This window comes from Triticum urartu, chromosome 3, assembly GCF_003073215.2.
Source record: "Triticum urartu cultivar G1812 chromosome 3, Tu2.1, whole genome shotgun sequence".
Taxonomy (NCBI): domain Eukaryota; kingdom Viridiplantae; phylum Streptophyta; class Magnoliopsida; order Poales; family Poaceae; genus Triticum; species Triticum urartu.
The window spans coordinates 38,576,581-38,593,307 of NC_053024.1; the positions used below are offsets into that span (position 1 = coordinate 38,576,581).

The 16,727-nt window shown below is 47.1% G+C and overlaps 1 protein-coding gene across 1 annotated transcript; it reads right to left on the reverse strand.

Moving 5' to 3' along the window:
* Window positions 1–633: 633 nt before the first annotated feature.
* On the reverse strand, window positions 634–10,680 carry LOC125542628 (peptidyl-prolyl cis-trans isomerase-like). Its single transcript, XM_048705727.1, has 6 exons — window positions 10,373–10,680; window positions 8,344–8,488; window positions 8,048–8,136; window positions 6,228–6,282; window positions 5,941–6,026; window positions 634–1,039 (listed from the first exon to the last, which is right to left on the reverse strand). Exons 1-6 carry the CDS (start codon window positions 10,562–10,564, stop codon window positions 884–886), a joined length of 723 nt encoding a protein of 240 aa, XP_048561684.1. The 5' UTR covers window positions 10,565–10,680; the 3' UTR covers window positions 634–883.
* Window positions 10,681–16,727: the final 6,047 nt, after the last annotated feature.

Consider the following 16,727-nt stretch of genomic DNA (forward strand, 5'->3'; position numbering starts at 1 on the left):
ACATTTGCTTTTTTTTTTTGCAAGTATCTGGCAGCAATTAATCATGTGGTGACGTTTTTTTTTTTTGAATTTTTAACCGCCCCCTCCCCATTAATTTTCTGCCTAGTCTTCCTGTTGCTCTTTTTCACATTTGTGATGCCGATTCTTTGAAAACCAGTGTTTAATCTATGGTAATTTGTTTGATCCAAAATTGCCAATGGCAGTCAGTGTTTAATCTAGGGTAATTTTCATTTCAGGGCGTAGGGCTATTATCCATCCGGTGACCTGGACATGAGTAAAATCATGATGTCACCTTCATCGCCCACGATTTGGCTAAATTTCAACATTTTCAACATTGGTAAAATCATGATGTCACCTTCATCGCCCACGATTTGGCTAAATTGCCAATGACCCTTATTTGATTTGGCTAAATTTCAACATTTTCAATCAACTCATTTCAACCATAAAGGAGAAAGAAGACTAACCGGTAACCATAAATTTCAACCAACTTTTATTTGGTCAAACTTTATCATTTTTCATAACATCTCGACTTGAAGCACACTCTAAGCGTACCTCCGTGTCGTCAACACATATTTTGCCACCAAATGGGATTCTATGCTCTAAATCCGACACAGGAAAGACTTCCGATTCACATGGCAGAGAAAGAGTAAATCATGTTTAAACACATGGCATTATTTCAGTTTACCATATGAATACTGTACTGTTTTCCCTGCAACAATATTACAGCCGTGAAACAAAACAAGGTCTCATAAGATTTCTTTACTCAAAAAAAGTCGACTAGCTGGCTGGAGATTCAAGTAACCCTTTCCCCAGAGATTATAGCCGCAGAAAGAAAAGAAGGATATGTGAGGCAACCCTGAACCCTGAGCTATTGACCTACTCATCAGCCGTCCAAGGGCAGCTCACCACAATCCACAATTCGACAGGGCTGCTTGGGAATATCGGACCTGCTGGTTTCTTGCGATTCAAGCTCCCTCACAACGTCCATGCCCTCCAACACATGTCCAAACACAACATGACGGTCGTCCAACCATGGTGTCTGAGAAAAGCATTCCATTATTTTGAGTCAGAATAAGCACAAAGAAAATCTCAACGTAAAGGTTCTTGCGGATAAAACAAACAGGGAAATTCTTCAATTGGCTGGGGATAATTTATTCCTCATAAGTTATCCTATCCAATCTAATCTCCTGCATTTTGTCTTGTTTATACATTGATAAACGCACTACAAATCTACCATCCCAAGTGGTTATTAAGTTATACTATCACTGGCTGGGAATCGCCGCCGAGCATACAAGTGCCCAGGCTAAGGGGGGCCGGTCGCTAACTCTGCTCACCATCTTGCAAAATTGGCGGCGGCACAATGGCTGCATCTTCAACAGCACAAATCTGGATTGCAATCCCTTGGCCGAAAGTATCTAGCCGGATGTGGAACAGTGTGCAAGCTAGCCGACCGCAAGGTGCTGAGGAGGCTGCTGTTTCACACGACATCCTCCTGGCCTGCCATAGGCAGCAGTAATAGTAGGGCTTTGGTCTCATTTTGCCTTATTTTCGCTTCCTTTCCTCATCTTTGGCAGTTTTTAGGCTTCGCTAGCTTAATTTCTTTTTCGAGAAAACGCAAATAGCCTTTGCATTTCATTGCATTGGAAAGATAGGGAATTTAGAGCAACTTCAACGGGCCGACCCAAACGGACGGCGCTTTTGTCCGCTTTTTGTCCGTTTGGGTTGGCCCGGCGGACACAAACGTCCGGCGCTGTGTTTGGGTCGGCGCGAGCGCCCAACGCTAGCCCGACCCATTTTGTCGGCGTGCCAATTTTTTTTAACATGCATTTAGTTAAACATAAAAGCCGGTCACGAAGACCGGCAAAAGTCCACATTATGTTAATTAACATTAAAAAACTAAAAACTAGACGACACGCAGCCCTAGGCGTCCTCGTCGGCGTCTGCGTCGGGGCCGGTGAGGTCAATCAGCGTCGGCGCAGGTCCGGCCCAGGGGAACGCCGTGTTCCAGAGGGCGGCGATGTCGGGCTGCACCGCCGCTCCCTCGGCCTGGCGCGCCTCCTCTTCGGCCTCGCGCTCGAGCATATGCAGGCGCTCACCCTCCCGGCGCTCCTCGGCCAGCCGAACGCGGCGCCAATGGTCGAGGTAGGCCGCCTCCTGCTTCTCCGTCGCCCCGAGCCAGATCGGCGGAGCGCTGACCCACTCGTGCACTACTCCGGTCCAGGAGTAGCGCTCGAGGGGGGCCGGCTCATCCGGCTCGGCTTTGGGCACCGGTGATCCAGTGACGGGGGGCCCGACAGCGGCCACTGGGGGCGTCGACGCAGGAGGTGTGGGCTCGGCTGTTGGCGGCCCATCCGCATTTGGCCCAACAGCAGTCGTGGGAGGGGGGGGGACCCCAACTTCAAAGGAGGGCTCGGGCGCGGGCAGGATGGCGAGGGAGGCGGCAACGAGGACGCCTCTTCCCGCCGAAACCGTCGCGGCGCGATCGTGGGGCTGCGGTGGCTGGTCAGCGGAGATTCCTGGGCCCGCCCGGGCGACAGGAGCGGGCGGGATGCCACTTTGCCCCGGCAAGGCGGCAGGCGATCCTGGCTCTCCTGAACAAACTGGCGCAACGGGCTGCAATCTGGGACCTGGCCCAAAAGGGCAAGATCCCGACACGGCGTTGGATCAGCAGCGGCAGGGGTGGGACCGGCGGAATCGTCCTCGGGATCATGGGGGAGCCGGTGTTTGAAATTCCGGGGCTCTCCTGTGCACCAGCGACCAGTGTGAGTTCGTCAGCTGGCCTCGGCACAACCGTCGTGGCGTCGTCAGCGGGCTCGACGGCCGCATGCGTCAGGCCTGCTTCCAAAGCCTGCCTTTGCGGGGCCCTTCTTTTCCCTCTTTTTCCTCTTTTGGCTCGGTGACGAGAACGAACGGGGCCCAACTGACCCGGCCATGACAACATGCCATCCCGCGTCGGCAAGGCGGGCAACACCGCCACCGCCGCCGCCGGCCGGGGCCAGGAGGTCACCGTGTTCGTCCCGTCGGCCTGTCCTGAGCGGTCGACGGCGTGCCAGGCGAACGCGTCCATGGCCATGCCGTCGGCCCGGCCGTCCGACGCAGCGTTAGTCTGCCTGCGCTTCCGACCACGGCGCCGCGCCCGACCAGGTCCGGAGCCCTGGCCCTGGCCATGCCCATTGCCGGCGCCATCGCAGCCGGGGTCGTCGTTATTGGCCTGGGCACCGGGAGGGGGCGCTCCGAGCGGGGTCGCACGTACGAGCGCGATGGAGATGGGATACGTGAGCGCCCTGACCACCGGCGCCTCCGAGGGCACACGAGACGGCAGGAGCTCGACGATCTCTAGGATGGCAGCGCGGCGAACGTCGGCAGGGTCATGCACACGGCCGGATAGGCGGAGACGGCCAGGTCCGCGCGAGAGCGCGTGCGGGAATGTAACCTCTTGATCCAGCAGCTCTCCCCGAGGACGTGCTCGGCGGTGGAAAGATGCCAGGCTTGGGCGGGAATGCCACGAAGCTCGAGCTCGACGCGGTGTTCGAACACGCCGGCGCCGGCATGCGCGAGCTTGCACCATGGTCGTAGTGACAGCGCGAAGCGCGGCGAGCTGATGAAATGCTCGCTGAGCCGGCGCATGGTGTCCAAGGTGGAGAAGAGGATGAGGAAGTCTTCGGGGTGGTGCTCGTGGACGGTGAAATCGCCTTCGAATAGCTCGAGGGAGCGGTAGAGCAGTTCGGCCACCTCAGCCGCGATCACCTGCGGCCTGTTGCCGGTGATGGAGGCCACCATTGCGCGGCCAAGGACCCGCTCAGCCTCCTCCATCTCCGTGGATTGCGCCATGATGACACGCACGGGCACGTCGGGCCGCGGCGGGGGAGCCGGGGCCAGCTGGGGAAGCGCAGGTGGTGCCGGGGGTGGGTGCGCGGCGGCGCACTGGGGGCGGGCCGTCCCTGCCTGGGGCATCACGAGGAGGCCGCGCGTCGCCGTGGCGCCGGTAGTCGCAGTCACGGGATTCGTGGCCAGAGGTGAGGCAGCGCCTGCACCAGACGTCGTTGGTGCAGTCCCTCACCCGGTGGTGGTGGTCGAGGCAGCGAAAACACAGCCCAGCAATCTCCTCCGGTGACGAGCTGCGGCGGCGGGGAGGCGAGGAACTGGGGGTGCCGTCCTAGCGCGGGCGGCGGTGGCGGTTCCTGCGTCGCGGCTGCGGAACCCATCAGCGTCGAGCACAGCTCCGCCTGAGACGCGGTGGACTTCCGAGCGGGGTCCAAGGCGTTGCCTGGCGGGCACGCGGGCAACTAGCGCGGCGCGGCCAAGGGCCCCAGGTGCCGGCGAGGCAGCAGCGGCCGGCAGGGTGAGGGCGGCGTCCCTGTACGAGCGCGCCGAGGACTCGCTCTCCCTCCGAGCTGAGCCTGCGGTCACCGGAGGACACGCGCTCGCCGGAGAGGGTCGCCCGACGGTCGACAAGGGCAGCACCAGGTGATTCCATGGCAGAGGGTGGGGGGGGGGGGCTGGGAGGCGGCCGGCCGGCGGGGGCGTCGGCGGCAGGCAGCGGGGGCTTGGAGGAGCTAGAGGGTGGGAGCGGAGCTAGGTGGGAGCGGAGCCATCCTGTGGTTACTCGGAAAGAGGGCCAGTACAATCTGTCCTTTCCCATTACTCGCTAGCTTAATTTCCCATTCTCTTCTTTTCGACTTTGGCAGGTTTATCATTTAAGCTTTGTACCATCTTGGCGTTCTTCTTCTAATACAAAATGGCACACATCTTGGTGCGTGTAAGAGAATTGTTTTTGAAAATGGCATGGCGATGACATGTAAAATGTGATGAATGGGAGAACCTATACAGCTGTAATACGGAATGTGCCTTTTTCACCACATATTGTGGGAAACTTAAAGAAATGTGGAAGGTGCACTTTTCAACAGCTCTAACAGCTATAAAGAATCAAGTAGTAACCTAAAATGAAGTTCTGAAAACAATAAGATGATGAAATATTAGGACGTGTACAATGATGCTGTGCCACATATGATAAATGATGAGGTGGAGGAACGAGAAATCAGAAAAAAGGGATTGTCTTCTCTTAATTAAGAGATTATCTCTTAGGAACAATATCTCTGACAACATATTTAGTTACTATAGAGATAAGCACCGGCGGAGCTACGTGTAACAAAAATAGGACAAGGCCCGCCCAGCCAGTAGCAAATGCAGTGGAGGATTCAGAGTAGACTGAGCTGTGAAAGAAAAAATAGTGGATTTCCTTTGTATTGGCCCGCCCACCTTTGATAGTGTAGCAGCTCCACCACTGGAGATAAGACTAAATGATAACCATTATACATCATAGTTTTTATTTTCATTTCTAGATTACGTGGCAGATTTAAGATAGGGCGGTTTTATTAACCATTGTACATGCCCTTACACACTTTGGACTACTGCAATGATTGTGACTTTATGCCTCTCTGCTGAAGACACACTATTTTAGAAACAAGAATTCAAGTATCGTCAATTGTTACTTTGGGTGTAAGTGTTTTTGTGGGCACAAACAATCTTACAAAGAAATTTAGGGAGCGGATTGAAGGATTAAAGTTTTCTGTCAGGATCAGGAATCTAAACCACATCCTACTCCTTTTCTGGTATACAAAAGGGAGTAATGGTTTTTGTGAAGCTAATTTGTTAGTGGGGTATTACAACACTGATTTCAGTTCTGTCAATACAGAAAAATACCCCCATTTTCAAGTGTCTGAACTTGGAAGTAATACCTAGGGCTAGTAAATAAATCTCAATGGTATTGATCGAACACAAAATAGGGATAGAAATGTACCCCTCTGTTCATAGTTTGCAGATACTTTCGAACACTAAAGCCTTTACTTATTACTACCATATATGACTCTGAAAGCGAAGAGTTTAGCAAATAGCGACCTAAAAATGATCCTACCATATTGAATATTAAGGATTTCTTACCTTCACAGTGCAAATGAAAAACTGACTTCCATTTGTGTCAGGGCCAGCGTTGGCCATGCTTAGTACACCAGGACCAACATGCTTTACTGAAAAAGGGGTAAGAAATAGAAACTTTCAATTTAACTACTACTGAACTAAAACTGAACCTATTGCAGGCAAAAAATTCAATACACAACTCTATGCAAATCAATGAAGCTTCAGTCCATAAATCAGAAGTGCGGCGAAAAGGCCAAGGTTATAAAGTGGAAAGTTCATTCAAAGATAATGTGCAGTATAAAACCACTTACATGTAAAATTTTCATCATCAAAGCATTCACCATAAATACTTCTCCCACCAGTACCCTGCGGTCACCAAAAAATCCTTAGCACCTAACAAGTGAAAAAGTCTGTTACCTTGTCACAGAAACAAGTTTGCTGATAAATAAGTCACTGAACTCCAAACCTAGATTATGATGAACTTCACTTGTCTTTCATAAGGTGCTTTTCGACCCACTTTAACATTTATTTTGTACACTATCTTAGCATTGCAGTGCTTCCCAGAACTAAGAAAGTTGCCAGACTTTCCCTAGATGCATCCATAACAGAAATACTACTATTTTGAAATTAAACATGTTCTCTTCCAAACTTATATACTCAACACATTATCGTCTATCTTTCTTTTTTTGTGTGTTTAAGCAATTTGATTGTTCAAATTTCATCCTTGCCCTTGGTAGTTTCTCAACACATGTAACTCATGAAAGGATAAAAATGAAGAATCTTGGCCTGGTAAACTGTTGTGTGGTAGATTTGTCACTTAGCTTATCATAGGAAAGGGACATAAAAGTGAAGAGGTGAGGAGTAGCAATAGGAAAAATGAATTGCATTAGGAAAGGCTGTGTTGCAGAACTGCTTAGCCTAGCAGCACAACCCTTGTATTGCTCTCCCACAACCCTGTTCTCACAGTTTAGGCTGCTCCCATTCGCACGCCGCTGCTGCGGGAATCGATTTTGCTTTCTTTCCTCTGGTTACTAAGATGTTTAAGTTCGCCAGGTTGTCTCTTGCCTGCTCATGGACTTAGCAGACGGTTTAAAAGGTTGACCTATTTGAGAATCTCTGGATCTATGCTTATTTCCAACTCCCCGGAGCATTTCGTTGCTTGATATGCCCTTACTCGTCTCTGGGTGCCTTGGTATACACTGCAAGCTTTTCCTCTTTTGAACCTCGCCTTTAACTTAAGGCTGTGCCATCCTAAGGTGATACGAACGTCCATGAGTGTGAAATCATAGATCGAACTGCCGAATCGGCGAATTCAGTGTTATGATAGTATCCGCTAAGTTCACGGGTTGGAGATAAGTGGACTCGAAACAGCTAACAGCCACCGCAGGGTAAACCACCGCCTCTCAGGTCTCCCCGATGGGTTCTACCAGAGGCACAATACTAGGCAGCCACTGTGGCTACTAGCCAGTATTCATCTAACTTTCATAAATATTGGATGAGCCATACAGTCATAGTACGACGCCCCTTCAACATATTATATTGGCATAAATATAAATTAACACATTTAAGAACCCATCTTAACTAACTAGAGAATATCATAAATCAATAGCTGAAGTGGTACTGCATGATACCACAGACTCCAGGGGATGTGTAGACTCAGTGTGCTGAAGAGGATAGGACCTAGTACATTCACTTAATCCAAATATCAGTAAACTTGTAGGCAGCTGGTACAATAACTGGCAACTCTTCTGCTAAAATAACTCTATTATGCCATCTTTTTCATGGGTGGTACTTGTTGAAGACTTAAATCACTCCCTTGGGTGAAAAGTACTAGTTTCTGCAATGGCATTGATCGGGATCCTCTATTTCCCCCATCCATTTTATTAGTTGACTTGGTGAAATAGAAGTAGAATGCACCCAAATTCATAATTCCAAAGGGTCATTTCTGCAGACCTGAAGAATATAAAATCTACATTACAGACATCTGTGCACCCTGTAAGCGAATGGACATATGCTGCACAAACACCATCTGAAACAAAGCTCACAATTTGATTGTACTGGAATGTATGGTGTACAGGGAGGAGTGCAGAATAAAGTGAGCTGACTAGTTATCAGGGAACATAGTACTTACATTGTTGTTCTGGAAATCACCGCCCTGAATCATGAAATCCTTGATAATTCGGTGGAAGGAGCAGCCCTTGTATCCATAACCTTTGTCTCCTGCCCCAATAAAAAAGAGAGCAACAATATCTGAGTCCAGATATATACTACTCAGCACATTTACTGACACTAGCAACTCCTACGAATTTGTTGTCGACGTTAAATAGTGAGGACCGAGGATTGCTAATTAAAACTTTGGAACCTTGGTCTTTATAGACTGGGCATCATTAATAGATGTCTTTTATCTGAAAAAATAGCGTGCTATACCAGTGCACAAGGCGCGGAAGTTATCAACAGTCCTGGGGACGACCTCGCCGAAGAGTCCAATTACCACCTTGCCTGCGCGTTCCCCGCCGATCTCGACGTCAAAGAAGCATTTGCTCGTCACCTTAGCCTGGAGATCCAAGTCACCCTGCAGAAGCAGCAACAGGACAAGGCAAATTACAAGCTAGATCTCCGCGTCTGCGACTGTGGTCGCGCCCATCATCGACAGGGAATGACCCTGGTTGCTCACTTGGCGGCTGAGACAGTGTGGTTGTAGTAGGGAAGTTCTGAGTAATCGATTCATCTTTGATGTCAGTAGATTTCTGGTACATGTGGTTGTTTTCCCTCTATCTTAATGAAACGACGCGCAATGCTCTTGCGCGTTCCGGAAAAATAAAGGACCAGTGGGGCAACTCCAACGCTGAACATCAAAACAGACACCTCAAATGTCCACGGACACGTCCAGACATGTCAACGGACAGCGATTGTGGAGCCGGTCATCCAAATCGTATGCATCAAATAGCATCAAATGCGTACAACAGGATGGGCCAGGCGGACCTAGAGGAGAAAACACATTGGTTGTGAGGACATGTGGTCCAACTGACAATGGGCAAGCGGACTATCCGGACTTCCCCCAAATCTCCCAGGTTGGGTTCAGGTTTTTGATAATTCGGACGTCCGGATGTTTGATGCATGGCGTTGGAGGGAAAAAAGTGTCCGGACCGCTTGGTCCGGACATTTTGGGAAGGAGTTGCCCTGATCGGACATACTGTGCGCCGGTTCTCGGGGAGCTGAGTGCGAGGACGCAGAATCCATCGCAATGGTGAGCGCTGTACGAAGAACTTAGAGAGATTTTCCAAACGTATAGGGCTCCTTTGATACAAAGGAATTTGAAAGGATTTTTACAGGATTTGGATCCTTAGGATTTTTTCCTGTGATGGTCGTTTGATTTGTAGGATTGGAATCATTAGGATTTTTTTCATAGGATTCATTTGTACTATAGGCCTCTTTGATTCACAGGATTTTCAAAATGCAGGAACAGGAAAAATGTAGGAATAGAGTGTCAGGTCCTCTTATATCCTATGGGATTTGCAGAAGTGTGTCATATCCTCTTGTATCCCATGGGATAGTGTTTAGAACAGGAACTGCATATCCCATAGGATATAAGAGGACATGACACTATTCCTACATTTTTTCCTGTTCCTGCATTTTGAAAATCCTGCGACTCAAAGAGGCCCTTAACATACAGAAAGCTGATAGAGAGCAACGTTGCCACCCACCTCATTTGGTTTGGAGGATTTTCGTAGGAATAACATAGGAACAAGGATTCCGGAGGAAAATTTCCTATATATGCATTCGGTTTGTAGGAAATGCGTACAGGAATTTCGTAGAAATACTACTCATTTCTTGTGTTTTTGGAGGAAACTATGGCCTCCTTTGGTTTGTAGGAATTTCATAGGATTTCTAGAGGATAGGATTCTTATAGGATTTTTTCCTTTAGAGCCCTTTGGTTCATAGGAATGGATTCCTATTCCTACATAGGATTGGTTCCTATCCTCCACATTTCATAGGAAAATAAAAATGAGCCTAGACTCAATAGAAAAATTCCTTTGGTGTCAACCAAATGACATCTTGTTTCCTATTCCTACTCATAGGATTTGAGATACATGTCATCTCATTTCCTACAAGATTCCTATTCCTACGATAATCCTATCCTATGAACCAAAAGAGGCCGCGTCCACTCAAAGCTCATTTTACGCGTAGGAACGAGGCAAGTCGATTCCTTAGGATGGCAAGTGTCATCCTATCAAATTCCTATACTACTCCTAATTCCTACATTTTGATTTCCTCCAAAAGCCCTCAGACGGCAGCCCAAGCCAAGAATGTCAACCATGTAACCGCATGTGATTGTAATCGAGAATGGATATACTAAGCTCTCGCTTTCACCTCAAAATAAACAGAACAATGAACATTCAAACCCCCAGAATGAGTAGCGAGCACAGAACTGCCAGGTGGGGGGAGGCGCGCGTACCTCGGCAGCCGCCGCGCGGACGACGAAGGCGGCGGCAGGGGCGCGGCGCGCACCGAGTCTGACCGCACCCGCGGAGCTGGAGCGGAGGGAGCAGTCAACGCGTCCCCTAGTGCTGCTGCGGCCAAGGACGACGCATCGGCGCGGCGCCGGCGTGAGTGCGGAGGGGTTGGACACGGCCGGCCTGCACGCCATGTCAGGGTTGGTTGCTAGCACTGGGATTATCAGATTTTTTTTTTCTTATTGATGAGAGCACTTGGATTATCAGATAGAATTCGATCAACGGGGATTGGGATAAGGAGGACAAGACAGAGCGCACGAGGCATTTCCAGAGCGGACGCCTATTTCACAGTTTTTTTTAAGAAAACAACACGCTTTATTACTCAATGTTTAGGGGAATACTAGCAAAAAACCCATGCGTTGTAACAGGATACAAATTTTAACTTATTAATTCCTCTAGAAAGGATGAACAGGTTAACTCTGCATTCTTTGAATAGTAATGCTTAATTTGTGTGATGCTTGAATTGGATGGTGAACAACAAAAACTCACCTCATCTCTCATTTTTCCTAATGTCTATCCTCTGCTAGTTTCATGAAGATGACCTCTTTGAATACTCTACATAGTACCTGTAGAAAGCAAATAATATTAGTTTTGGAGAACAATAGTTGGGTAAATAAAATATGATGCTATTATTTTCATTACAGAGTGATGTGCCAATGGAAAGTACCCATATGCATGTCTTTACTCTTAACAATCTCATGCCACGATTGCATCCGCAATCTAGGAAGAACTTTTCTCAGATAATGGAGGAAAAGAACAAACTACCAGATAAGATTTATTTTTCTCTCTGATGAATTTTTCGTAATAACGAAAAAACTATCGTAAGATCTCTTTTCCTGGTCTGATCAATTTTTGTAATAATGAAGCAACTATCAACTATTGGATGAAATGAATTACCCAAGAATATAGGGAGAATTATTTGAGTGAAGCTATAAGAAATGAATAAAATCATCCGGTAAGTTAGTCCACATGAAATCAATGAACATACTTCTCATGTCGCTGGCAAGTTACCTTTGATAAACTATAAACAAATAGTTATAGTTTTCTTGTCAAGAAAGGCAAACAAAATCCATCAAAAGACGTTAACTTACCATACAATTGTATGTTTGTGTATCTTGTCGGCAGAAGGTCTTAGCAACTGTCAAGTTTGGCAACTAATGTTGGAAATATGCCCTAGAGGCAATAATAAATAAGTTATTATTATATTTCCTTGTTCATGATAGTCGTTTATTGTCCACGCTAGAATTGTATTGATAGGAAACTCAGATACATGTGTGGATACATAGACAACACCATGTCCCTAGTAAGCCTCTAGTTGACTAGCTCGTTGATCAATAGATGGTTACGGTTTCCTAACCATGGACATTGGATGTCGTTGATAACGGGATCACATCATTAGGAGAATGATGTGATGGACAAGACCCAATCCTAAGCATAGCACTAGATCGTGTAGTTCGTATGCTAAAGCTTTTCTAATGTCAAGTATCATTTCCTTAGACCATGAGATTGTGCAACTCCCGGATACCGTAGGAGTGCTTTGGGTGTGCCAAACGTCACAACGTAACTGGGTGGCTATAAAGGTACACTACAGGTATCTCCGAAAGTGTCTGTTGGGTTGGCACGAATCGAGACTGGGATTTGTCACTCCGTGTAAACGGAGAGGTATCTCTGGGCCCACTCGGTAGGACATCATCATAATGTGCACAATGTGATCAAGGAGTTGATCACGGGATGATGTGTTGCGAAACGAGTAAAGAGACTTGCCGGTAACGAGATTGAACAAGGTATCGGGATACCGACGATCGAATCTCGGGCAAGTATCGTACCGCTAGACAAAGGGAATTGTATACGGGATTGATTAAGTCCTTGACATCGTGGTTCATCCGATGAGATCATCGTGGAACATGTGGGAGCCAAAATGGGTATCCAGATCCCGCTGTTGGTTATTGACCGGAGAGTCATCTCGGTCATGTCTGCATGTCTCCCGAACCCGTAGGGTCTACACACTTAAGGTTCGGTGATGCTAGGGTTATAGAGATATTAGTATGCGGTAACCCGAAAGTTGTTCGGAGTCCCGGATGAGATCCCGGAAGTCACGAGGAGTTCCGGAATGGTCCGGAGGTAAAGAATTATATATAGGAAGTGCTATTTCGGCCATCGGGACAAGTTTCGGGGTCACCGGTATTGTACCGGGACCACCGGAAGGGTCCCGGGGGTCCACCGGGTGGGGCCACCTGCCCCGGGGGGCCACATGGGCTGTAGGGGGTGCGCCTTGGCCTACATGGGCCAAGGGAACCAGCCCCAAGAGGCCCATGCGCCAAGAGAAGAGAAAAAGGGGAGAGTCCTAAAAGGGGAAGGCACCTCCGAGGTGCCTTGGGGAGGATGGACTCCTCCCCCCCTTGGCCGCACCCTTCCTTGGAGGAAGGGGCAAGGGCTGCGCCTCCCCCCTCTCCCTTGGCCCTATATATAGTGGGGAAAAAGGAGGAGCAACCATACCTAAGGCCTGGCGCCTCCCTCTCCCTCCCGTGACACATCTCCCTCCTCCCGCAGCGCTTAGCGAAACCCTGTTGGAATCCCGCTACTTCCACCACGCCGTCGTGCTACTGGATCTCCATCAACCTCTCCCTCCTCCTTGCTGGATCAAGGCGTGGGAGACGTCTCCGTTCCGTACGTGTGTTGAACGCGGAGGTGTCGTCCGTTCGGCGCTAGGATCATCGGTGATTTGGATCACGACGAGTACGACTCCATCAACCCCGTTCTCTTGAATGCTTCCGCGCGCGATCTACAAGGGTATGTAGATCCACTCCTCCCTCGTTGCTAGATGACTCCATAGATAGATCTTGGTGACACGTAGGAAAATTTTGAATTTATGCTACGTTCCCCAACAGTGGCATCATGAGCTAGGTCTATGCGTAGTTTCTATGCACGAGTAGAACACAAAGTAGTTGTGGGCGTTGATTTTGTTCAATATGCTTGCCGTTACTAGTCTTATCTTGATTCGGCGGCATCGTGGGATGAAGCGGCCCGGACCAACCTTACATGTATGCTTACGTGAGACCGGTTCCACCGACTGACATGCACTAGTTGCATTAGGTGGCTGGCGGGTGTCTGTCTCTCCCACTTTAGTCGGATCGGATTCGATGAAAAGGGTCCTTATGAAGGGTAAATAGCAATTGGCATATCACGTTGTGGTTTTTGCGTAGGTAAGAAACGTTCTTGCTAGAAACCCATAGCAGCCACGTAAAACATGCAAACAACAATTAGAGGACGTCTAACTTGTTTTTGCAGGGTATGCTATGTGATGTGATATGGCCAAAAGGATGTGATGAATGATATATGTGATGTATGAGATTGATCATGTTCTTGTCAAGGGAATCACGACTTGCATGTCGATGACGAGACAACTTCAAGAAGACACGATGATGGAGATCATGATGATGGAGATCATGGTGTCATGCCGGTGACAAGATGATCATGGAGCCCCAAGATGGAGATCAAAGGAGCTATATGATATTGGCCATATCATGTCACTATTATTTGATTGCATGTGATGTTTATCATGTTTATGCATCTTATTTGCTTAGAACGACGGTAGTAAATAAGATGATCCCTCATTACAATTTCAAGAATGTGTTCTCCCCTAACTGTGCACCGTTGCTAAAGTTCGTCGTTTCGAAGCACCACGTGATGATCGGGTGTGATAGATCCTTACGTTCACATACAACGGGTGCAAGACAGTTTTACACATGCAAAACACTTAGGGTTAACTTGACGAGCCTAGCATGTGTATAGACATGGCCTCAGAACACAGAAGACCGAAAGGTCGAGCATGAGTCGTATAGAAGATACGATCAACATGAAGATGTTCACCGACGTTGACTAGTCCGTCTCACGTGATGATCGGACACGGCCTAGTTGACTCGGATCATGTAATCACTTAGATGACTAGAGGGATGTCTATCTGAGTGGGAGTTCATAAGATGAACTTAATTATCCTGAACATAGTCAAGAGATCTTTGCAAATTATGTCGTAGCTCGCGCTTCAGTTCTACTGTTTAGATATGTTCCTAGAGAAAATTTAGTTGAAAGTTGATAGTAGCAATTATGCGGACTAGGTCCGTAAACTGAGGATTGTCCTCATTGCTTCATAGAAGGCTTATGTCCTTAATGCACCGCTCAGTGTGCTGAACCTCGAACGTTGTCTGTGGATGTTGCGAACATCTGACATACACGTTTTGATAACTACGTGATAGTTCAATTAAACGGTTTAGAATTGAGGCACCGAAGACAATTTTGAAACGTCGCGAAACATATGATATGTTTCGAGGGCTGAAATTGGGATTTCAGGCTAGTGCCCACGTCAAGAGGTATAAGACCTCCGACGATTTTCTTAGCCTGCAAACTAAGGGAGAAAAGCTCAATTGTTGAACTTGTGCTCAGATTGTCTGAGTACAACAATCGCTTGAATCGAGTGGGAGTTGATCTTCCAGATGAAATAGTGATGGTTCTCCGAAGTCATTACCACCAAGCTGCTTGAGCTTCGTGATGAACTATAATATATCAGGGACATATATGATGATCCTTGAGATATTCGCGATGTTTGACACCACAAAAGTAGAAATCAAGAAGGAGCATCAATTGTTGATGGTTGGTGAAACCACTAGTTTCAAGAAGGGCAAGGGCAAGAAGGGATACTTCATGAAACGGCAATTCAGCTGCTGCTCTAGTGAAGAAACCCAAGGTTGAACCCAAACCCGAGACTAAGTGCTTCTGTAATAAGGGGAACAGCCACTGGAGCAGAATTACCCTAGATACTTGGTAGATAAGAAGGCTGGCAAGGTCGATAGAAGTATATTGGATATACATTGTATTGATGTGTACTTTACTAGTACTCCTAGTAGCACCAGGGTATTAGATACCGGTTTGATTGCTAAGTGTTAGTAACTCGAAATAAAAGCTACGGAATAAACGGAGACTAGCTAAAGGTGAGCTGACGATATGTGTTGGAAGTGTTTCCAATGTTGATATGATCAAGCATCGCACGCTCCCTCTACCATCGAGATTGGTGTTTGCGTTGAGCATAGACATGATTGGATTATGTCTATCGCAATACGATTATTCATTTAAGAAGAATAATGGTTACTCTGTTTATTTGAATAATACCTTCAAATGGTCTTACACCTGAAATGAATGGTTTATTGAATCTCGATCGTAGTGATACACATGTTCATGCCAAAAGATAGTAATGATAGTACCACCTACTTGTGGCACTGCCACGTAAGTCATATCGGTATAAAATGCATGAAGAAGCTCCATGTTGATGGATCTTTGGGCTCACTCATTTTTGAAAAGTTTGAGACATGCGAACCATGTCTATTGGTGTATATGCATGAAGAAACTCCATGCAAATGGACCGTTTGGACTCACTTGATTTTGAATCACTTGAGACATGCAAATCATACCACATGGGCAAGATGACTGAAAGCCTCGTTTTCAGTGAAATGGAACTAGAAAGCAACTTGTTGGAAGTAATACATTTTGATGTGTGCAGTCCAATGAGTGCTGAGGCATGTAGTGGATATCGTTATGTTCTTACTTCACAGATGATTTGAGTAGATGTTGAGTATATTTACTTGATGAATCACGAGTCTGAATTATTGAAAGGTTCAAGTAATTTCAGGGTGAAGTTGAAAGATCGTCGTGACAAGAGGATAAAATATCTATGATATGATCATAGAGATGAATATCTGAATTACGAGTTTGGCACAGAATTAAGACATTGTGGAAATTGTTTCACAACTAATACAGCCTGGAACACCATAGTGTGATGGTGTGTCCGAACATCATAACTGCACCCTATTGGATATGAGTTTGGCACAGAATTAAGACATTGTGGAAATTGTTTCACAACTAATACAGCCTGGAACACCATAGTGTGATGCTGTGTCCGAACATCATAACTGCACCCTATTGGATATGATGCATACCATGATGTCTCTTATCGAATTACCACGATAGTTTATGGGTTAGGCATTAGAGACAACCACATTCACTTTAAATAGGGCACCACGTAATTCCGATGAGATGACACCGTATGAACTATGGTTTAGAGAAACCTAAGCTGTCATTTCTTAAAAGTTTGGGGCTGCGACGCTTATGTGAAAAAGTTTCAGGCTGATAAGCTCAAACCCAAAGCGGATAAATGCATCTTCATAGGACACCCAAAACAGTTGGGTATACCTCCCTGTCTCAGATCCAAAAGCAATAAGGGATTGTTTCTAGAATTGGGTCTTTTCT

Coding starts and splice junctions, on each gene's coding strand:
- LOC125542628 (XM_048705727.1), bottom strand. CDS start 10,564: ATGGCGTGCAGGCCGGCCGTGTCCAACCCCTCCGCACTCACGCCGGCG. Junction 8,137..8,343: donor CTTCCGCGCCTTGTGCACTG/GTATAGCACGCT, acceptor TTATTGGGGCAG/GAGACAAAGGTTATGGATAC. Junction 6,027..6,227: donor TGATGATGAAAATTTTACAT/GTAAGTGGTTTT, acceptor CCCCTTTTTCAG/TAAAGCATGTTGGTCCTGGT.